The following is a 17446-nucleotide window of genomic DNA, read 5'->3' on the forward strand; positions in this document are numbered from 1 at the left end:
ATTCCCTCAGCTTTCAGCCTCTTGTGGAGTGTCTGTGATTGCCTTTATATCTGATCCATTCTCATAAGTGTCATCAGACGCTTGGGGGCGCTGCAGTAGACTCTGTTCCTCTTGGCCTGGGTCAGCGGTGACAAATAGCCAGTGGTTGCTGTCCCGTTCTGCCTTATGGGAGTCCAGGAAGGTGTGAGCTACGATCTCGTACTCTTTACCAAATGGAGTCCTACACATATCAGACACACACACACACACACACACATTAATAAAACACACACAGTGTAGATCTGACTTAATGTCTTCTATTAAAAACCTGTTGTCAACTGCTGCAACCAGGATCCATCGAACAAATGCTATATAGTGCCATTTGACGTAGAGTAAGTGGATGTGGAAAATGTTTGGAGGCCCTTACCAGAGTTCATGATTGGCCAGGGCAGCCAGACACTGGTTGGTTTTACAGTGAGAGATCAGCACCTTGAGGTTTCCCTGCAGACACACACACATATATATGAATATGTTAAATAGGCTGCAACTTTCATACCATATTGAGGCATTGCAAGAGCAAAAAAACTCTCTGTAGGTCAAAAATTGGCCTATTAATAAGGCTATTTCTTATTCTAAGCAATATAAGCAGATAATTAGAGCTTGATATCGGCAGAAAATATATATTCTGAAGACATCAACAATGAATTCAAGAAAGGAAAAACAGGCAACAATCAGAAAAGCAATAAATGAATGAAAAATATTTCCAATGCCACTGGCTGCAACGCAACCCCAAAGCATCATAGATCCGCCCCCATGCTTCACAGTTGGCAAGGTGTTCTTTTCATGAAATGCAGTTATCGTTGCTGAATGTGATTAAATAGTTATATTCTGACTTCATTACTCCACAGAAATGTTCAAAGCTTATCTTCTAGACGTCTCTGCACTTCAGACAGTGTGTTCTAGAATGAGGTCAACGGTAAAGTTTCTTTTGTATGCGTCTTCCATGAAGATTATGTTTGTGGAAGCAACGCTGCACAGTAGAATAGTGCACCGCCTGCTTGATTCAGCTAAATTTTCATGCAGCTTCTTGGTAGTCATATGGGGCTTTTTGTGGGAGCTGATTTGTCTGTCTTACCAGCAAACAAGCAATTCTCCCCAAGATTTTTCTTAGTGTTCCAGAACTTGCCTTGACCTCCACAGTTTCACTGGGAAGCCATTTCTTAATAACAGTCCACACTGCACAACAAACCACAAGCTGACAAATGCTTGGCTATCCTCTTGCAGTCTTCCCCTGTCTTGTGGGATTTGATTGCTTTCATTTCCTGATCTTTGCAGGCTGTTAAAGGAAGCCATGTTTGATAAGTGTTAACATAAGGTTTAAAAAGCTTGGAAATGTCATTCAGGCCTGATTTGCTAATAAAGATCTCAGGCCTTGTCAAAAAGCATCGGAGACTTTTGCAACCCTGATGCCAAGATTACGTCTTTTCAAGTGATTACACTGTCACCGACAAATTTCCCATGTCTGAACAATATCTAGTTAATCTTGCTGAGAGCCTTAGGGCCCCAACGCCAACAGGGGGCCCCCAAGAGCACGAAAATATCATGCTAAAAATATTTATTTTAAAAATAACATTAAATAATAAAATGAAAGGGTCTTACACAGGTAAATTAAATTTTTATATCAATTTATTTTCATATTTGCACACCAATACTAGGTCAATAAATTCCTGCTGTCGGCTGCTGCTGCCGCCACTGTTGTACCAATGCCAATACGCACTGCTTGGGTGGTGGATAAAGGCCTGGGCGCTTCAGCATATTGCACAATATCTCTCTCTCTATGAAATGATGAAGCATCTGGTGCTGAGGAGGTCGTATGGGAGCCCCTAAATGAAAATCTGCTTAGGGCCCCTTAGAGGCCTGGGCCGGCCCTGGGTGATCAGGATAGCTGTCTCAACTCCTTAAGCTGCTCTAAGGCCTTTTTTCTTGGCTTCATGATAAAATGAACCCTATTTAATGTTGTCACAAGTTTTTTTTAGTCCTGGCTCGTGCAAATTGTGATGTGGACATTGTAAATTGCTCTCTCCAGCACCAAACAGGAAGTAGCAACTTCAGGTGCCGTCTTGGAGGAGGAGGGTGTAACATTTGTTCAACAAGGAGCTGAACTGAGAGGGGGTGTATAAGGGGATAAGGGGCTTGAGGGGCAGGAGGAGGAGTTTGGGCCATGGTCCTTCTCCCATAATGTAATTATGTCATAATTCCAATGAAGACAATGATGATTTGAGTTGGATTCTTGAATGAAATTGTAATTGTAATTTTTAATGTAATTGTGCTTAATGTAATTTGCTGAAAATATGGTGTTTTATCCTCAATAGCAATCACAAGTCCAGTTCATGTTGGCGACTGGCCCTGTCTTTATTCTTTATTAAAATATTTCAAATTATTGTTAAAAAATAAGAGAAACTAAATGCTCCTGTATCCAGGTCTGAACAAATAAATGCATGTTGGGAAAGCTATATATTATTATATAGCTATTATATTATTATTATAATATTTAGCAGTGCAGACTACAGTTCACTCTCCATGTATTCCTATATAAGACTCATCACACGCTTTTAGCTTATGGAACTGACCTACTGTGGTCTACCCTGCGGTCAGTACTGTAGGCCAGTCTACAGAAGAGTGTGATTACCTGGACAGGGCAGCCCTCCTGTTCCAGACGCTCCTGTGGATCAAAGTAAACCACTCTCCACCAGCAAAGGAAGTTCAGCTGCTCCACTAAGCTCACTTCCTGCAGTCGGGACCTCTTGGCGCACTTCTGGAAGGTTCTGTGGTCACTGGCCAGGTAAAGCTGAATAAAAGCACATGTCAAATAAAAAAGGCTCAACTCACAAACTCAGCATTTAACCCATTTGAGAAACCAATGACCCGCCAGTTTCGAGGCTGCTTCTTTAACCTTAATCAGCCTCATAGGTCCCATGATAGAACCCTGTGGGACTTCACAAGATAGGCTGAACCCAATGGTCACTAAATAATTCCCCATAGTTTCTAGATTAGGATTAATAACTGGGTAATAAACCTAGGGTTCAAGGGATTAATTAATAAATGTTTATGGGGATCTGTTTTGGAAAATATGTCTGATCACATGTATGAGGGAATAATTTGATGTTTTTTTATGAAACCCACTCTACACGATTACTCTACAGATCTACAGTGTCACTACAAGGCACACAAGGTCATAACCTCCAAGCCCTTTTTTCTAAATGTTAAATGTTTTCCATTTTTTTCCCAGATGCAAATTTTGTGTTTAAACAGCGCTGTTAAACTCTCGAAGGTTTCTGTAAATCAGCAGGAAAGTGGAAAGGCTGGAATTCCCTTTTAAGGCATTGGCACGCACATCAACGTCAAGACTATCATCAGCGTAGGTTTATCAGCGGTCATCAGCGTGTTTACCTCTCCAGCGAAACCTCCAGTCGTTCTCAAGGCAAAGCTCTGCTCATATCTAAGCAGCTCTCCATCTGGCGTCCCATCCACACTAGGCCACAAACCACAGAAAGAGGAAATGCGTATCAGTGAGAATGTGTGTGTGTGTGTGTGTTTGTGCGTGTTCCAGTCAGCATGTAAATAAGTGAATTAGTGAACTGTGTGTATGGGCCAGCAAAAATTTGGATATGTGAAAATACAGTACCTGGTAATGACGAGGGCATTCCTCACACACGGCTTTAAACTGCTGGCTCCGCCCACCTGGCACGGTCCGTGGAGACCAGGGTCAGAGCTAGCTTGTGAATGTGAGCTCATGTTGCTGAGGTCAGCAACAATGCTGAGACTGCAGGGCTCACGTGGGTCTAGGTCTGTTCCTCCTGAGTTTACCAGCATGACGGTCTCTCCAAAGCGCAGACAACCATCTCCAGACACTGAAAGACTCACCTGAAAATGGACAAAAGTATTGGGACACCTTTTCGTTCATTGTGTCTTCTGAAATTAAGTGTATTAAGAAGAGTGTCTCCTGCTTTTGTTGGAGTAACTGTCTCTACCGTCCAGAGAAGAAGACTTTCTACTAGATTTTGGAGGAGCATTGCTGTAAGGATTTGATTGCATTCAGCAACAGGAGTGTCAGTGAGGTCCGGATGTTGGATGATGATCACCACCACCCACCTAATCATCCCTAACTTCCCATCTCATCCCAAAAGCACAGGATGGAGCACCACCACCATCACTCCACTGTTTATAGGACTTTCTGTTGATCAGAAAGTCCTATATATATAGGACTTTGTATCAGTGTGTCAGTCGTAAAGACAGAGTAACAAACGGCCTGTTTAACTCTATTATGTTGTTTGTACACTATATGGACAAAAGTATTGGGACACCTTCTCACTCACTGTTTCTTCTGAAATCAATTGACCTGGCATTAGGCAGCATGGTGCTGATACATTCATGTTTATCTGCTTCAGATAGTCCTAATCTATTGGCAGTACTTCTCTACAGGGGCTAGACAAGCTGTGTGTGTGTGTGCATTTGCACATCTGTGTCAGCAAAGGGTGAAACTTAAAGTAGCTGAATGCATTCATTAGAAGGGGTGTCCACAAACTTTTGGACCTTTAGTATATGTGGTAGTGCTCAAAACTGCGATTACTAGGATTAACCACAAGGGGGACAAAATGCATCAATGAATCATAATGCATTACTGTAAGGGTGGCCATATGATTGATTATCAATTTAAAAATGTCAGAATTGATTAGAAATGATTATAACAAATTTTGATTATTATTTGTTTATGGATTTGATCTTTTTTATATATTTTAATATTTGTTTGTAATACTAATTGTTGTAACAATAAATCATAATTAATTAAACATGTTATTTTCTTATACAAAGATATTATGGAAAGTAAATGCTCTTGTTTATAATACTAAAAATGTCATATATAATAATATATTCAATAAAAAACATTAACATTAAATGCATTAAATTGTTGTGTTATTTTCAAATGTAAATACAGTTCATAACGCTTAAATAGCTTATTTGGGGAAACTGAATCTGAATCTGAATCTAAATAATTAAATAAATCAAATGAGGAGAAGTTTTGGAGATTTTATGATACACTGAAGAATCTAAATGGTTGTGAGATCAGAGGTTAACACCCCTATTATGCACATAAATGAAGAGCACTACTGTATAGTGCCCTGGATGCATCGAGTGTTTAAAAAGTCTGTCCATTTGTTTACAGTATTCTCCTACTTTTATTCCAGGTTAATGTATTATTATTATTATTATTATTATTATTATTATTAAAGCCCTCTACAAGTGCTAATTCAGCTACCACACTGAGAGCAGAGATGGCATAAATCCACCTCTTCTTTACCTACACCAACACTGTTATTGAAATCTTAGGTATAGGTTTCTAGGTGTTGTACCATGTGACCATGGCCCTCAGTCCAAAAAGCTGCCTCCTGCCTCTACTCAGCTCTGACCCTGAGCCATCCCGACAACAACGTCCCATCCCGATCTGTTCATTCAGCCTTTCCCTCACTAAACGCCCCGACAAAAAAAATGTCAGGAGGCTTTTTTTTTTTTTCCTTCTCCATCTGTCCATCTGCGCAGCAATCCCCAGGCCTGGCCACTGGGGTTGGAGAATCTGGGTGAGCGCTGGAAGAGCTGTCTGTGTTTGGCTGCCCATGAGAAGCTGTGCTGGACAACAGCCTGTGGCTGCAACGGGAGCTGCTCTGTAGTTGAATCCAAGCCTGTTCAGAGAATTCTTCACAGTCCAGTCTGCTGAGTTTGGACCCATGCATTTTTTAACACGGACTGGTCAGAAAGTATTACTTTACGGGTGAGGTACAGGTGTGAGAAGATCTTCGCAGTATTAACACATCTGGATTTTGGATGAACAGATGCTGTATTTACAAGTTTCATAATAAATTATTATTATAATTATTATTATAATTATTATGTGACCCAATATATCAGTTTCATAATAAAAGTCACAGATTCTGTGTATAACTGATGGAAGTCAATGTAAAATATGATATATATACATGCATATATATATATATATATATATATATATATATATATATATATATATATATATATATATATATATAACCTATGGGTATTTCTTATGGTTTGCATGAATGACACCCCTTATAATATATAAATGAATGACATCCATAATATATATATATATATATATATATATATATATATATTTATATATATAGTACAGAAATAGTGTGCAAACCGAACCAAGTCATACCCATAGTTAGTGGGTGAATTAGCCTATAAGTCAACACTACATATAGTACAATATATCAAAAATATTTCATATATTTCATGCACACTCCATATATTCTCCAATATAATATATATATATATATTTTAATTATTATTATTATTATTATTATTATTATTATTATGTGACCCAATATATCAGCAAATTGAATCATGTTTTGGCTAATTCACCACATCTGGGACAAGGGCAAACTGTGCAGGCTTTGGCAAATCGTTCCTCTAAGTGTTCTAGGCTCATATCCACAAAGCCTCTCGGAGGAGGAGTGCTGATCTAGGATCAGATTCCTCTCTTGTTTATTTTGATAGTAATACCTGCCCATAATATCTGTTTACAGTAATCACTTATCTGATTAATTATGAATGAAAAACTGCTTTTGGGATTTTGTTAAAAAAAAAAGGCCACACAGGAGAATCCCATTAAGCGATGTGTAGACACTGGTAGTCTCTTACTGGTTTCAGGATGCTTTGTCTCAGCAGGCCTGTCCTCTGGATTGAGAGCTCTCCTCTGTCTTTCCGATGAAGGAAGTCCCTCAGGCTGTCCTGCAGAAACACTCAGCTCTTAGGTATAGAGTACTATCGGACTTTCATTCACTGTGTGGAGGGTCTGTGAGGATTAAGGAGTGCAGTATGTCCATATGGATATCTGATAGCAATATATATATATATATATATATATATATATATATATATATATATATATCTCACATATATAACATATATATATATATATATATATATATATATATATATATATACATATATATATGTGTGTGTGTGTATATATATAATGTATAGATTGTTTATATATAATATGGGACACAATCAAAGTATCTGATGCTTGGGTATACAAATACACACATATGCTCAGTGATATGAGGTCTATGAGTAGCTGTATGTGGGTGTGATGTGTGTATGTGGCTCTGGGACAGTGTTTGAACAAACCTCCTCCAGGGTCACGTCTTCCCTCCAGTTTCCCACGCGCACGCTCGGTCTGTAGGTCCGAAAATTGGTCATCTCTGTAATCTTCGGAGGTTCTGCAGGTTCTCTGGCTGTGGCGAGTAACTGGTCGTGCTCGGCTGGGTGAAGGAGCCTAGTAGCTAGCACTGGTGCTGCGTTAGCAGCTCACGGAGGTGCCATTCACAGCGAGCTGAGCAAGCAGCCGAGGGGCGTGCTGTTTACGCGTCTCCATGGCAACAAGGAGCTGAATGCATTCCGAAGGTAACCAGGTGTATTTACATACAGACAGACAGACAGACACGTAGACAGACACAGACACGTAGACAGACAGACAGACAGACACGTAGACAGACACGTAAACAGACAGACAGACAGACAGACACATAGACAGACAAACAGACAGACAGACAGACAGACAGACAGACACATAGACAGACAAACAGACAGACAGACAGACAGACAGACAGACACATAGACAGACAGACAGACAGACAGACACGTAGACAGACAGACAGACAGACAGACAGACAGACACATAGACAGACAAACAGACAGACAGACAGACAGACAGACAGACACATAGACAGACAGACAGACAGACAGACAGACACGTAGACAGACAGACAGACAGCTTGGTAGGTACACCAGAGGGACAAAAGTATTGGGACACCTTGCTTCTGAAATCTAGGGTGTTTGTACTACTGTCCAGGGAAGAAGGCTGTCTGCTAGATTTTGGAGGAGGAGCATTGCTGTGAGGATTTGATTGATTGCATTCAGCATTAGTGAAGTCAGGCTGTTGGATGATGATCAACACCCAGCCTCACCTTCAACTCCCGAATCATCACATAAGTAGCTTAGTGCTGGGAGGGGGGAGGTGGGGGGCTTCGTACTCCCTCAAGCCCACGCCTGGCACTTCATGTTTATCTGCTCCAGAGAGTCCTATTCTTTTGGCAAGACTTTTGACAATAGTCTACTTTACAGGGGCTGGACAAGCTATGTGTGTGTGTGTGTGTGTGTGTGTGTGTGTGTATTTGTGTGAAAGTAGCTGAATGCATTCATTAGAAGGGGTGTCCACAAATATTTGGACTTTCAGTGTAGTAGGTAGTAGACAGGCAGATAGACAGATAGATAGATAGATATACAGATACAGACAGACAGACAGACAGACAGGTAGAGCTGTACCTGAGGATACACTCTGTAGAAACAGCCAGACATTCATGCATTAAGTTAACCAGCATTTTTACTTTGATCTACTGAAGCTCCGGAACATCGTCAACTTCAAAGACAATTGGGTAAAGGTGCTATTAGATAAGTCCTCTCAGCCACTCTCAAACTTTGAGTGGCCGTATGTGTGTGTGTGTGTTATGTGAGTGTGTGTGAGACAGAGATGGTAAGTGATGGTAAGTGCCTCTTGCGTCAATAACGGAACTGACAGCTCATAAATAGATAAAAGATGTTTATGAGAGCTGAGCTCTGAAATATTAAAACTCTAACAGGAAGGAAAAGCTGCAGCCTAGTAAAGTGATGGAGATCCTGTTTCACACAGGGGAATTCACCCCTCAGGACTGCTGATCAGAGAGATATTCACCCCTGTGCGCCGCAAGCTGCAGGGGTGCACTAGTTAGAGTTACAGTGGCCCTGTTACTGACGTCGTTAATATTTATACAGCACAGATGAAAAGACAGCTGAGAAGACAGGGCCGAGCGCCACCTGTTACCGTGTTCACATCCGTCGCCGTCCCACGTTGTCTGAGATGCTCTGCCAAGACGCTGACTTTGCATTTTCAGGCCTTGTTTGTGTCGCATGCACAGATCAGCCATAACATTAAAACCACCGACCTAATATTGTGCTTCCAGAACAGCTCTGATCTGTCGAGGCATGGGCTGCACAAGACCTCGGACGGTGTCCTGTGGTCTCCGGCATTCGTATAAGACAGTCCTGTCCTGTAGGTTGTAAGGTGGGACTGTCGTGTCAATTGTCAAGTTCTCGAAGTCGATGTGTTGGAAGCCAGGATTAGACTGGGTCAGAACATCTGCAAAACATCAGGCAGGTCTTGTGGGGGTCAGAACCTACCAGAAGTGCTCCAAGGAAGGGCAACCAGTGCACCAGCACCCAGGGCTCATTGATGCTCATGGAGGTCCCACCTCACCACGTACAGGACTTGTCAGTCAGTCTTGGTGCCAGACGCCGCAGGACACCTTCAGAGGCCTCGAGTGGTCAGAGCTGTTTTTGTGGCAAGAGGAGGAACATACGCAGTATTACGCAGGTGGTTTTAATGTTATGGCTCACTGGTGTAACACAGTTCAGTATTTCTATGCTTTCTATGCTTCTATCCCAGTAGTGTGGAGGTGGCTCGTTGGCTCGGCTCGTACGCTTCTGCCAAGGCGAGGCAGGGCTCATTTATCAGTTGCAGCCGACAGAACTGGGACTCAGCAACCTTCAGCTGGAAAAAGAGGACAGAACCTCCTCCCGGGCTCTCTCTCTCCTTTCACTCTCTCCGCTGGCTATCATAGCCCATTACTGGTCTTGCGATGTTACTTTGCAGTGTATGTGTGTATATGTGTGTGTGTGTGCTGCCATTAAACCATTGCCTCCATTATAGATCCCTGGGGGCACATTTCTGTAAGTTTTTAGCTCCTGCAAAACAACCAGGCTGAAGGTATTGTGCATAGCTTGCATTCTGGGCCGTTAGTGTTGCTTCCATGTTCACTGCAGCTGATGATTTGTGTGTATCACTTCACTAAGGAGTAGCAGACACCACAAGACATGCCACGGAGTACATTGGAGTGACGCAGACCCCATCCCTAACCATTCTTCAGCACCTGAAAGAAACTCCGCTGTTATCCAGGTTCTTCTCTGCAGCTGGTATTTTAGAATCCAGTCCTCGAGGGCTCTCAGATGGTCCACTTTTTGTGGAGGTTCACCAAGCAGTCCAGATCGCTCCACAGTTTTGTGGAAGTTCTGGACAGCAGTTTTGCAAAGATGGACCATCTGGGAATCCTTGAGGACTGGATTCTAAAATACCAACTGAAGAGAGGAATGTACACTATATGTCCAAAAGTGTGTAGACGCCCCTTCTAAAGAATGCATTTAGCTGCTCTAAGCTACACCTATTGCTGAGACAGATGTGCAAATGGACATATATACACACACACATGCAGCTTGGTAGTCCCTGAAGAGAAGAAGTACTGCCAATAGAATAGGACTCTCCAGAGCAGATCACCATGCTGCCTAATAAAGCCAGGCGTGGGCTATAGAGGGGTATAAAGCCCCCCGGTATTGAGCTGTGCAGCAGTGGAAGAACTGTGTTCTCTGGAATGATGGTGATGCTCCACACAATACTGTTGCTGAATGCAATCAAATCGTCACAGCAATGCTCCTCTAAAATCTATAAACAGTCTAGTAGAAAGTCTTCTTCTCTGGATAGTAGAGACAGTTACTCCAACAAACGCAGGATTAGCTATTTTTAATACCCTTGATTTCAGAAGAAACGATGAACGAGCAGGTGTCCCAATACTTTTGTCATTTAGTGTAGCTAACGATGCAACTTTTTTCCTGGATGTTGAAGTCTAAAGTGTTCAGAGATTCTAAGAGAAGAATGTGCTTCCAACTTCCTCCATGGGACAATGTGTTTTTTGCACGCAAGTGTGTCTGTGTCTGTGTGTGTGTGTGTGTGTGTGTGAGTCTCCATGTCTGACTCAAATTGCTGGGGAATTGGATTAGACTAATGGGCATCCAGCAACAGTAAAGAGGATTTACCGGAAACATCCTCTAGCCATAAAAGAGTTGAATCAGCTTTGCCAGTGGAAGCGCATGAGTTCACGTGCATGTTGTGAAATGAGGAACAGTAAAAGCATGCGTTTGTGCACTTCCTGAGGTAATGCATTCCTCCACATTTCTCAACTCCACTGCATTAGACGTTAGCAAGGGCCTGGAAACGGTTGGCATAAAGTTTGCTCACTAATCCCTGTTTAAATTGACCTTAAACTTCATCCAAGTGCCATTAATGGCATTAATGTCTCTTCTTATAGGCTCTGACCTACTTGTGTGGAACCTAAAATGTCATTTCCAGCATAAGACCAACTTTAGCAATTACAGCCACACTTCAGGGGCCCGCCTACATGACGTCGCCACACCATCGCTTTTAGAAGAACGAGAGCTGAGATTGAGAGCAGGAGCATGGACAGGATAATGACAGTGACTATCCATAGTAAAGCCTTCAAAACCTACACACCAATCAGCCATAACATTACAACCACCTGCTTAATATTGTGTGGGTCCCCCTTGTGCTGTCCCAACAAGACCTCTAAAAGTGTCCGGGTGTGGCACCAAGGCTAACACTATAGCAGCAGATCCGATCCTGTGTCCTGTGAGTTGTGAGGTGGGTGGGGACCTCCATGAGCGCCCATGACCCTGACGCCTGGTCAGCAGTTGTCCTGCCTTGGAGCAGTTTTGGTAGGTAGTGACCACTGCAGACTCCTGTCTGATGTTCTGGAGATGTTTTGACTTGGTTTTCATCATCAAGTGGCTCACTTTCTGTGTATATATATATATATATATATATGGCTCATATTCATATATATATGTAAGTGGCTCATTGCCTGTTTTTCAAGACCTGGCTGCTCCCTTGCTGCCTATTAAGTAGATCCCACCCCCCTGTACAGGTGCCATTGGAACCAGATAATCAACAGATGCTATTCACTTCACCTGTCAGTGGTTTTAATGTTATGGCTTTATATTTGTGTATATATATATATATATATATATATATATATATATATATATATATATATATAAACATACAGGCTGTAAATCAGTGTAAATCATCAGTCTCTCCAATCCAACTGAGTTTTGGCAGAATTTATTCAGTGCAGGACAGTGGGTCTGTACTGTACAGCAGGTAAAAGACCCTTATTTTCCATCATGCTGGAAACCTAACGTAAGCCATCATACAGTGCAGAATGCCGGCGTAACTGCATGAACTAAAATGGCCTTGTCGTATTAATTACTGTACGTGTGAGAGTTGAGGTGTGATGGGAATATTATGCAGTGCAGATCGGGATGACGATGATGAGGATGAGGATGACGGTGGCAGTGACGCTGAGCGCGGTGATGCGGTAGGTTTGGGTCCGGTTGCAGCGGGTGAGGGACTGCGAGCGCCGCAGGAGTGTGTCTGAGGCCGGAGTGTAAACGTCATCCATCCAGAAGTCCAGAGACTCTGGGACCTGAAAATACAGAGACATGCTGCTGATTATTTTTTTATATGGGTCCATCTGTGTGTATATATACTGTATATACAACTACATTACATGTGTATGTACTGTAAACAGACATAATGAGTCTATCTTAATAGTAAATAATAATAATAATAAATATGTGCAATATCAATTCTGAATACATACTGTAAACCAGGCATGCTACTTTTATAATAAAGTGCTGTATATAAAGTGCCCGATACTGCCCACACCATACTGACCAATCAATCAATCAATCACTCAGTTAAAAAGCAGTTTTCCACACTTGGCATCTTTCCAGTTCTAACCTAGTGATGTTATATCATACAGTCAGCCAATCTCTTTTTAATAGCGGCCAAATTGTATTCTTATTAATCCTACATTTACATTTATGGCATCTGGCTGATGTTCATATCTAGTGAGTCTTACATTACTTACACATACAAGGCAAAACCTTGTGTCTCCAAAATAGAAACTTTACAGTCATTTTGGAGCATTTCTATTGGTCCATTCATCATTAAGTTTGGACTCACCCCCTCAATATTTAACCACAGTATTGTACAGTATTGTGATATTATCTTTTTGGTGCATATGAACTACATTTACTACACTTTTACGAATGTAGTGTTTGAAGTCTTGCCCAAGGTCTCTTATTGGTGTAGTACAGAGTGGAGGCCTGGTTGGGGAATTAACCCTAGTCTGTCTTGGGATAGACAGTGTTGTTACCCATATTTTAATTAACTCATTTTGCAAAAATACACGATATGGACAAAAGTATTTGGACACCTGCTCATGTACTGTTTCCTCTGAAATTAAGGGTTAAATCCTGCTTCTGTTGGAGTAACTGTCTCTACTGTCCAGAAAAGAAGACTTTCTACTAGATTTTCGAGGAGCACTACTGTGAATATTTGATTGCAATCAGCGACCAGAGTGTTAGTGAGGTCAGGATGTTGGATGATCACCACCCCACCTCATCCCCAAAGTACTGGATGGAGCATCACCACCATTACTCCAGAGAACACAGTTCTTCCACTGCTCCGCAGCTCCTTAATGCTGGGGGGTTTTATACCCCTCTATAGCCCATGCCTGATATTAGGCTGCATGGTGCTTCAGGGAGTCCTATTCTTTTGGCAGAACTTTTCTACAAAGATAAGACAAGCTTAGTGTGTATATGTCAGCAATAGGTACAGCTGAAAGCAGCTGAATGTGTTCATTTGAAGGGGTGTCCACAAACATTTGGACATGTTCAGTTCTCTTCTATTCCACTGCAGTACGCCACTCACGCTATTCTGCACCTGAATACATTCTGTCATACAGAATCACCCACATCTTGGTGTTCCAGAGTCTGCTTCGTTCAGCAACTGTCCTCTGCTGTAAATGGGCTGGACTAGTAGAGCTGAGCTGAGCTGAGTAGAGTTGACTGGGCTTACCTGCAGGTCGAAGGGCGTCAGCTCTGTCTGGCTCCAGGAGACTCTGGGGCGGTCAGTGAGGCGCAGGTTGGAGGAGCTCTGCATGGAGCTCTGCAGTGGAGCTCTGTGAGCCTCAGCGATGAGGTGCGAACTCTTCCTTCTCTCCTGCACATGGTGGACCTCTTTCTTACACAGCCCGTCCTGATGCTCTGCCTGTGACAGTAAGCAAAGCAAGACACATGATGTGTGTGTGTGTGTGTGTGTGTCTGCTGGCAGAGATGAGGGCTTTGATGAGGTGTTTTAGACTAATACCCAAATCTACCAAATGTCAAATAAAATGCATTGTATTCTAATTACATTCACAAGCATACACTATATGGCCAAATGTTTGTGGACACCCCTTCTAATGAATGCGTTCAGCTACTTTAAGTTGCACCCATTGTCACACTGATGTGCAAATGCACACACACAGCTTGTCTACTCCCTGTAGAGAAGTACTGCCAATAGATTAGGACTATCTGAAGCAGATAAACATGAATCTATCAGCACCATGCTGCCTAATGCCAGGTCAATTGATTTCAGAAGAAACAGTAAGTGAGAAGGTGTCCCAATACTTTTGTCCATATAGTGTACAAACAACATAATAGAGTTAAACAGGCTGTTTGTTACTCTGTCTTTACGACTGACACATGCAAATGCTGTACATGTAAATATATATATATATATATATATATATATATATATATATATATGCAAATATGCAAAAGTCTGTGTGCTGATTGGTAACCCTGTATTTCACCTGGCTGAAACATAATATATAACTTCAACATGAGTGGGCGGGGCTAAACTACTATTTTGACTAAATGTGAATATCATGATTTTAGTGACATCACAAAAACAAAAAATTAAAAAATGTAATTTATGCAGCTTTATTTGCATTTAATAAAACATTTATTTTATAAATTAACATTAATATTTTAATTGTAACATTTAAATAATAACATTAATATTAGTATTAAAAAGTATGAAATATTATGTGTCAGTGATATGGGCCCTTCACATTAGGTCCCCCCCCCAGGGGCTCATCTCACCCCTGCTGTGTGCACATGCAAGCCTACCTGAGCAGGGTGTGTGAGCTGCTCCTTGCTGTAGCTGACGCTCCACTCACGCTGCTGATCAGAGCCGCTGCTCTCTGTGTGGCTCCTGGAGGCCCTGCGTACAAAAAGGCCCCTGCGTTTGGCTGCCGCCCCCTCAGCACCCTCTGTTTCTGGGTTGGGCCGGGGTCCTCCGTGCTGCTGGTGGGCGCCGTGCACGCAGCCTGGCGCAGCCTGCTTGTGTGGGCACTGCCTCTCAGAGTGCGAGTGAACGAGCTGTCCTCTCTGCTCCAGTCGGTTCAGCGTGGAAAGGACCAGTGCCAGCTGTTCCCTCAGCTCGGAGATGGGCTCCAGTCTCTGCTCCAGCTCTGTGACCCGCTGCAGCAGCCGCCCTACGCCCCACCGCACCCCTTCCTCGGGGCCCTCGAGAGAGTGGAAGAGCCGCCGGAGTTTTCCCAGGCGCTCCCGTCTCTCAGGCAACCCGCCACCCTCTTGAGCCCCGCCTCCTTCTCCTGGCAGCACGGCCATCGAGCCACACATGCTAATGTCATCCAGGAAGCGGAAGATAGCGCTGATGTCGTCCTCACCGATGTCAGGATTGTCGATGGAAAGCTTGTCGGTTAGCATGAGGCTCCGCAGGGCGCGGCGATCGGGAACGTCCGTCTGAGTGGCCACACTGGCCATGCCTTCGGTCCCTGGCGAACAGTCGTACCAGGCGTCCAAGCTCAGCCCGCTCAGGCGCTTTAGGGTGTCCCGTACTGACCGGACAATGAATGGGTCAAAGCCAGGGATGTCGAAGCTACTGTTGTCAAAGCTAAGTTTGCCTAATCTGGGTTTAGCTAATCCCGATTTATCGAGCGCTGACCTTTCTGATCCGGGTCTCCTTGAGTCGTTTTTATCAAGTCCAACTTTGTCTTCTTCTTCCGGCCTGCTGTCGATGTCCAGGCTGTGGCTTTTGGCAGTCTTGACTGGGTTCCGGTGGGTCCTCTCCATTACTGTAGGTCCAAAGTAGGTGGAGCTTTGCAGGTCGTCCATACTTTTATGCTTCTGCTCGTGGGCAGGAACTTGCAGTTGTGCGACAGGTGCATCGTGCATTGGCATGGCAGGCCCTTGTGAGTGTGTTAGCACGTCACCGGTCTGCACAGAGTGCACGTATGAGTTTGCGGCAGGGCCTTGCAAGGGCTCTGAGGGGTGGTGCGGTGCATGCAGCATTGCAGAGTCATGTGAGTAGATAGAATCAGGATACGGATTCTTGTAGCTGAGGAACGGGACATCCTCGCCCCCGTCTGTGAATCCCTCCTGGGCTTGCTCCATTTGGTTGTTGGAGTCCGTTGGAACAAACGGCAACAGGTTGTGAAATTCCCCCTTGAACGCGCTCCTCTTCTGGGCGCAAGAGTAGATGGGCTCTGGATCTGAGCCAGTCGCCGGGGCCTTGCCGGACGACTCCTGATTCCCAGGGCACTCGCCAGGAACGTCCACGGAGTGCGCGACCTGCATGCCGCCTTGGCTGAGTGTGTGTGGAGCAGGTTGCGTCTGCGTGGAGTGAGCATGGAAGTGTGATGGAGTCTGCGTGTGCAAGACCTCAGAGTTCATCCTGATCAATGCTTCGGTGGAGCCCTCATATTTAGAGCCTGGAGCTACGGTCCCTCCTCCTTCTCGCAGCCAATCACAGCGAGGACATCCCTGACCGCAGGCCAGGCAGGAGGTCTGGGAGTGCTGCTCAGTGTGTGTGTGTGAGGGAGGCAGGCGCGTGTGTGTGAGCAGGTTGAAGAGGGAGACCACATCAGCAGCCGCAGACAGGCGGTTGCTGCAGGGAGGGTGCAGCCGCTCGCGGAACAGGGTGGCCGGGAAGCATGGGTCGCGGCAGGCCGTGGAGTACAGCAGACTGCGCAGCTCTAGCAGAGGCTGCAGCTCATAGCGGCCACTCAGATACACGCACACGTCTGCGTACGACACACGGCCACGGCACACGCCCAGCACCTCCAGGATCTCCAGGAGCACCAGGGGGTCATCGGCACTGTCTGACATGACGGCACGGCAGCAGGCCGGCACATACACAGCTTCTCTGGTGCAGAGGAGTCACACTTGCCCCACGTCCTTCTCCTACATGCACAGAACTACTCTGACCCCTGGCATCGAACTGTACGACCATCAGCTCATCCTACTCAACCTCAATGACAAACACCTTAGACCACAACCACCCTCCTGGAAGGTGAAGGGGGGGCGGGGGTGTATAATTTGGTGAACTAGTCTCACAGGATACAGGCTGCATCAGATTCACACTGCAAAATAGAGAGAGAAGAAACATGCAAGTTCTGCCAGGTGCAGTGACCTACCTACCTGCCTGACCCTTTGCAAAACACAGTGGACCCCCTTGACTTTCTGTCACTGCATGCACATCCAGTTCAATCCGATTCAATCCAGGCTACTCACTCAGGAAACAGACAACCAGGTCATCTTCCCACATTAATAGAATTCCCTTTAT

At 44.1% G+C, this 17446-nt stretch overlaps 2 protein-coding genes across 2 annotated transcripts; both read right to left on the minus strand.

Annotated features, from left to right (window-relative positions):
• Nucleotides 1-6: 6 nt before the first annotated feature.
• Nucleotides 7-7412, minus strand: cfap161 (cilia and flagella associated protein 161). Its single transcript, XM_072695013.1, has 7 exons — nucleotides 7210-7412; nucleotides 6718-6807; nucleotides 3665-3903; nucleotides 3430-3511; nucleotides 2669-2827; nucleotides 407-480; nucleotides 7-220 (listed from the first exon to the last, which is right to left on the minus strand). The coding sequence occupies exons 1-7, from the start codon at nucleotides 7279-7281 to the stop codon at nucleotides 7-9; spliced, it is 930 nt and encodes a 309-aa protein (XP_072551114.1). The 5' UTR covers nucleotides 7282-7412.
• Nucleotides 7413-12266: 4854 nt separating this feature from the next.
• LOC140575461 (major intrinsically disordered Notch2-binding receptor 1) lies at nucleotides 12267-16989 on the minus strand. Its single transcript, XM_072695805.1, has 3 exons — nucleotides 14986-16989; nucleotides 13889-14080; nucleotides 12267-12449 (listed from the first exon to the last, which is right to left on the minus strand). Exons 1-3 carry the CDS (start codon nucleotides 16987-16989, stop codon nucleotides 12267-12269), a joined length of 2379 nt encoding a protein of 792 aa, XP_072551906.1.
• Nucleotides 16990-17446: the final 457 nt, after the last annotated feature.

Source organism: Salminus brasiliensis, chromosome 13 (genome assembly GCF_030463535.1).
Source record: "Salminus brasiliensis chromosome 13, fSalBra1.hap2, whole genome shotgun sequence".
Classification (NCBI taxonomy): domain Eukaryota; kingdom Metazoa; phylum Chordata; class Actinopteri; order Characiformes; family Bryconidae; genus Salminus; species Salminus brasiliensis.

What these genes read in the sequence shown, in the direction of transcription:
- LOC140575461 (XM_072695805.1), bottom strand. Translation starts at nt 16,989, where the DNA reads ATGTCAGACAGTGCCGATGACCCCCTGGTGCTCCTGGAGATCCTGGAG. An exon ending in AGCTCACACACCCTGCTCAG is followed by an intron (nt 14,081 to 14,985) that starts GTAGGCTTGCAT and finishes TTACTGTCACAG; the next exon opens with GCAGAGCATCAGGACGGGCT. An exon ending in TGACGCCCTTCGACCTGCAG is followed by an intron (nt 12,450 to 13,888) that starts GTAAGCCCAGTC and finishes CTGTATTTTCAG; the next exon opens with GTCCCAGAGTCTCTGGACTT.
- cfap161 (XM_072695013.1), bottom strand. Translation starts at nt 7,281, where the DNA reads ATGACCAATTTTCGGACCTACAGACCGAGCGTGCGCGTGGGAAACTGG. An exon ending in GACAAAGCATCCTGAAACCA is followed by an intron (nt 3,904 to 6,717) that starts GTAAGAGACTAC and finishes GTCCATTTTCAG; the next exon opens with GTGAGTCTTTCAGTGTCTGG. An exon ending in CTGGCCAATCATGAACTCTG is followed by an intron (nt 221 to 406) that starts GTAAGGGCCTCC and finishes TGATATGTGTAG; the next exon opens with GACTCCATTTGGTAAAGAGT.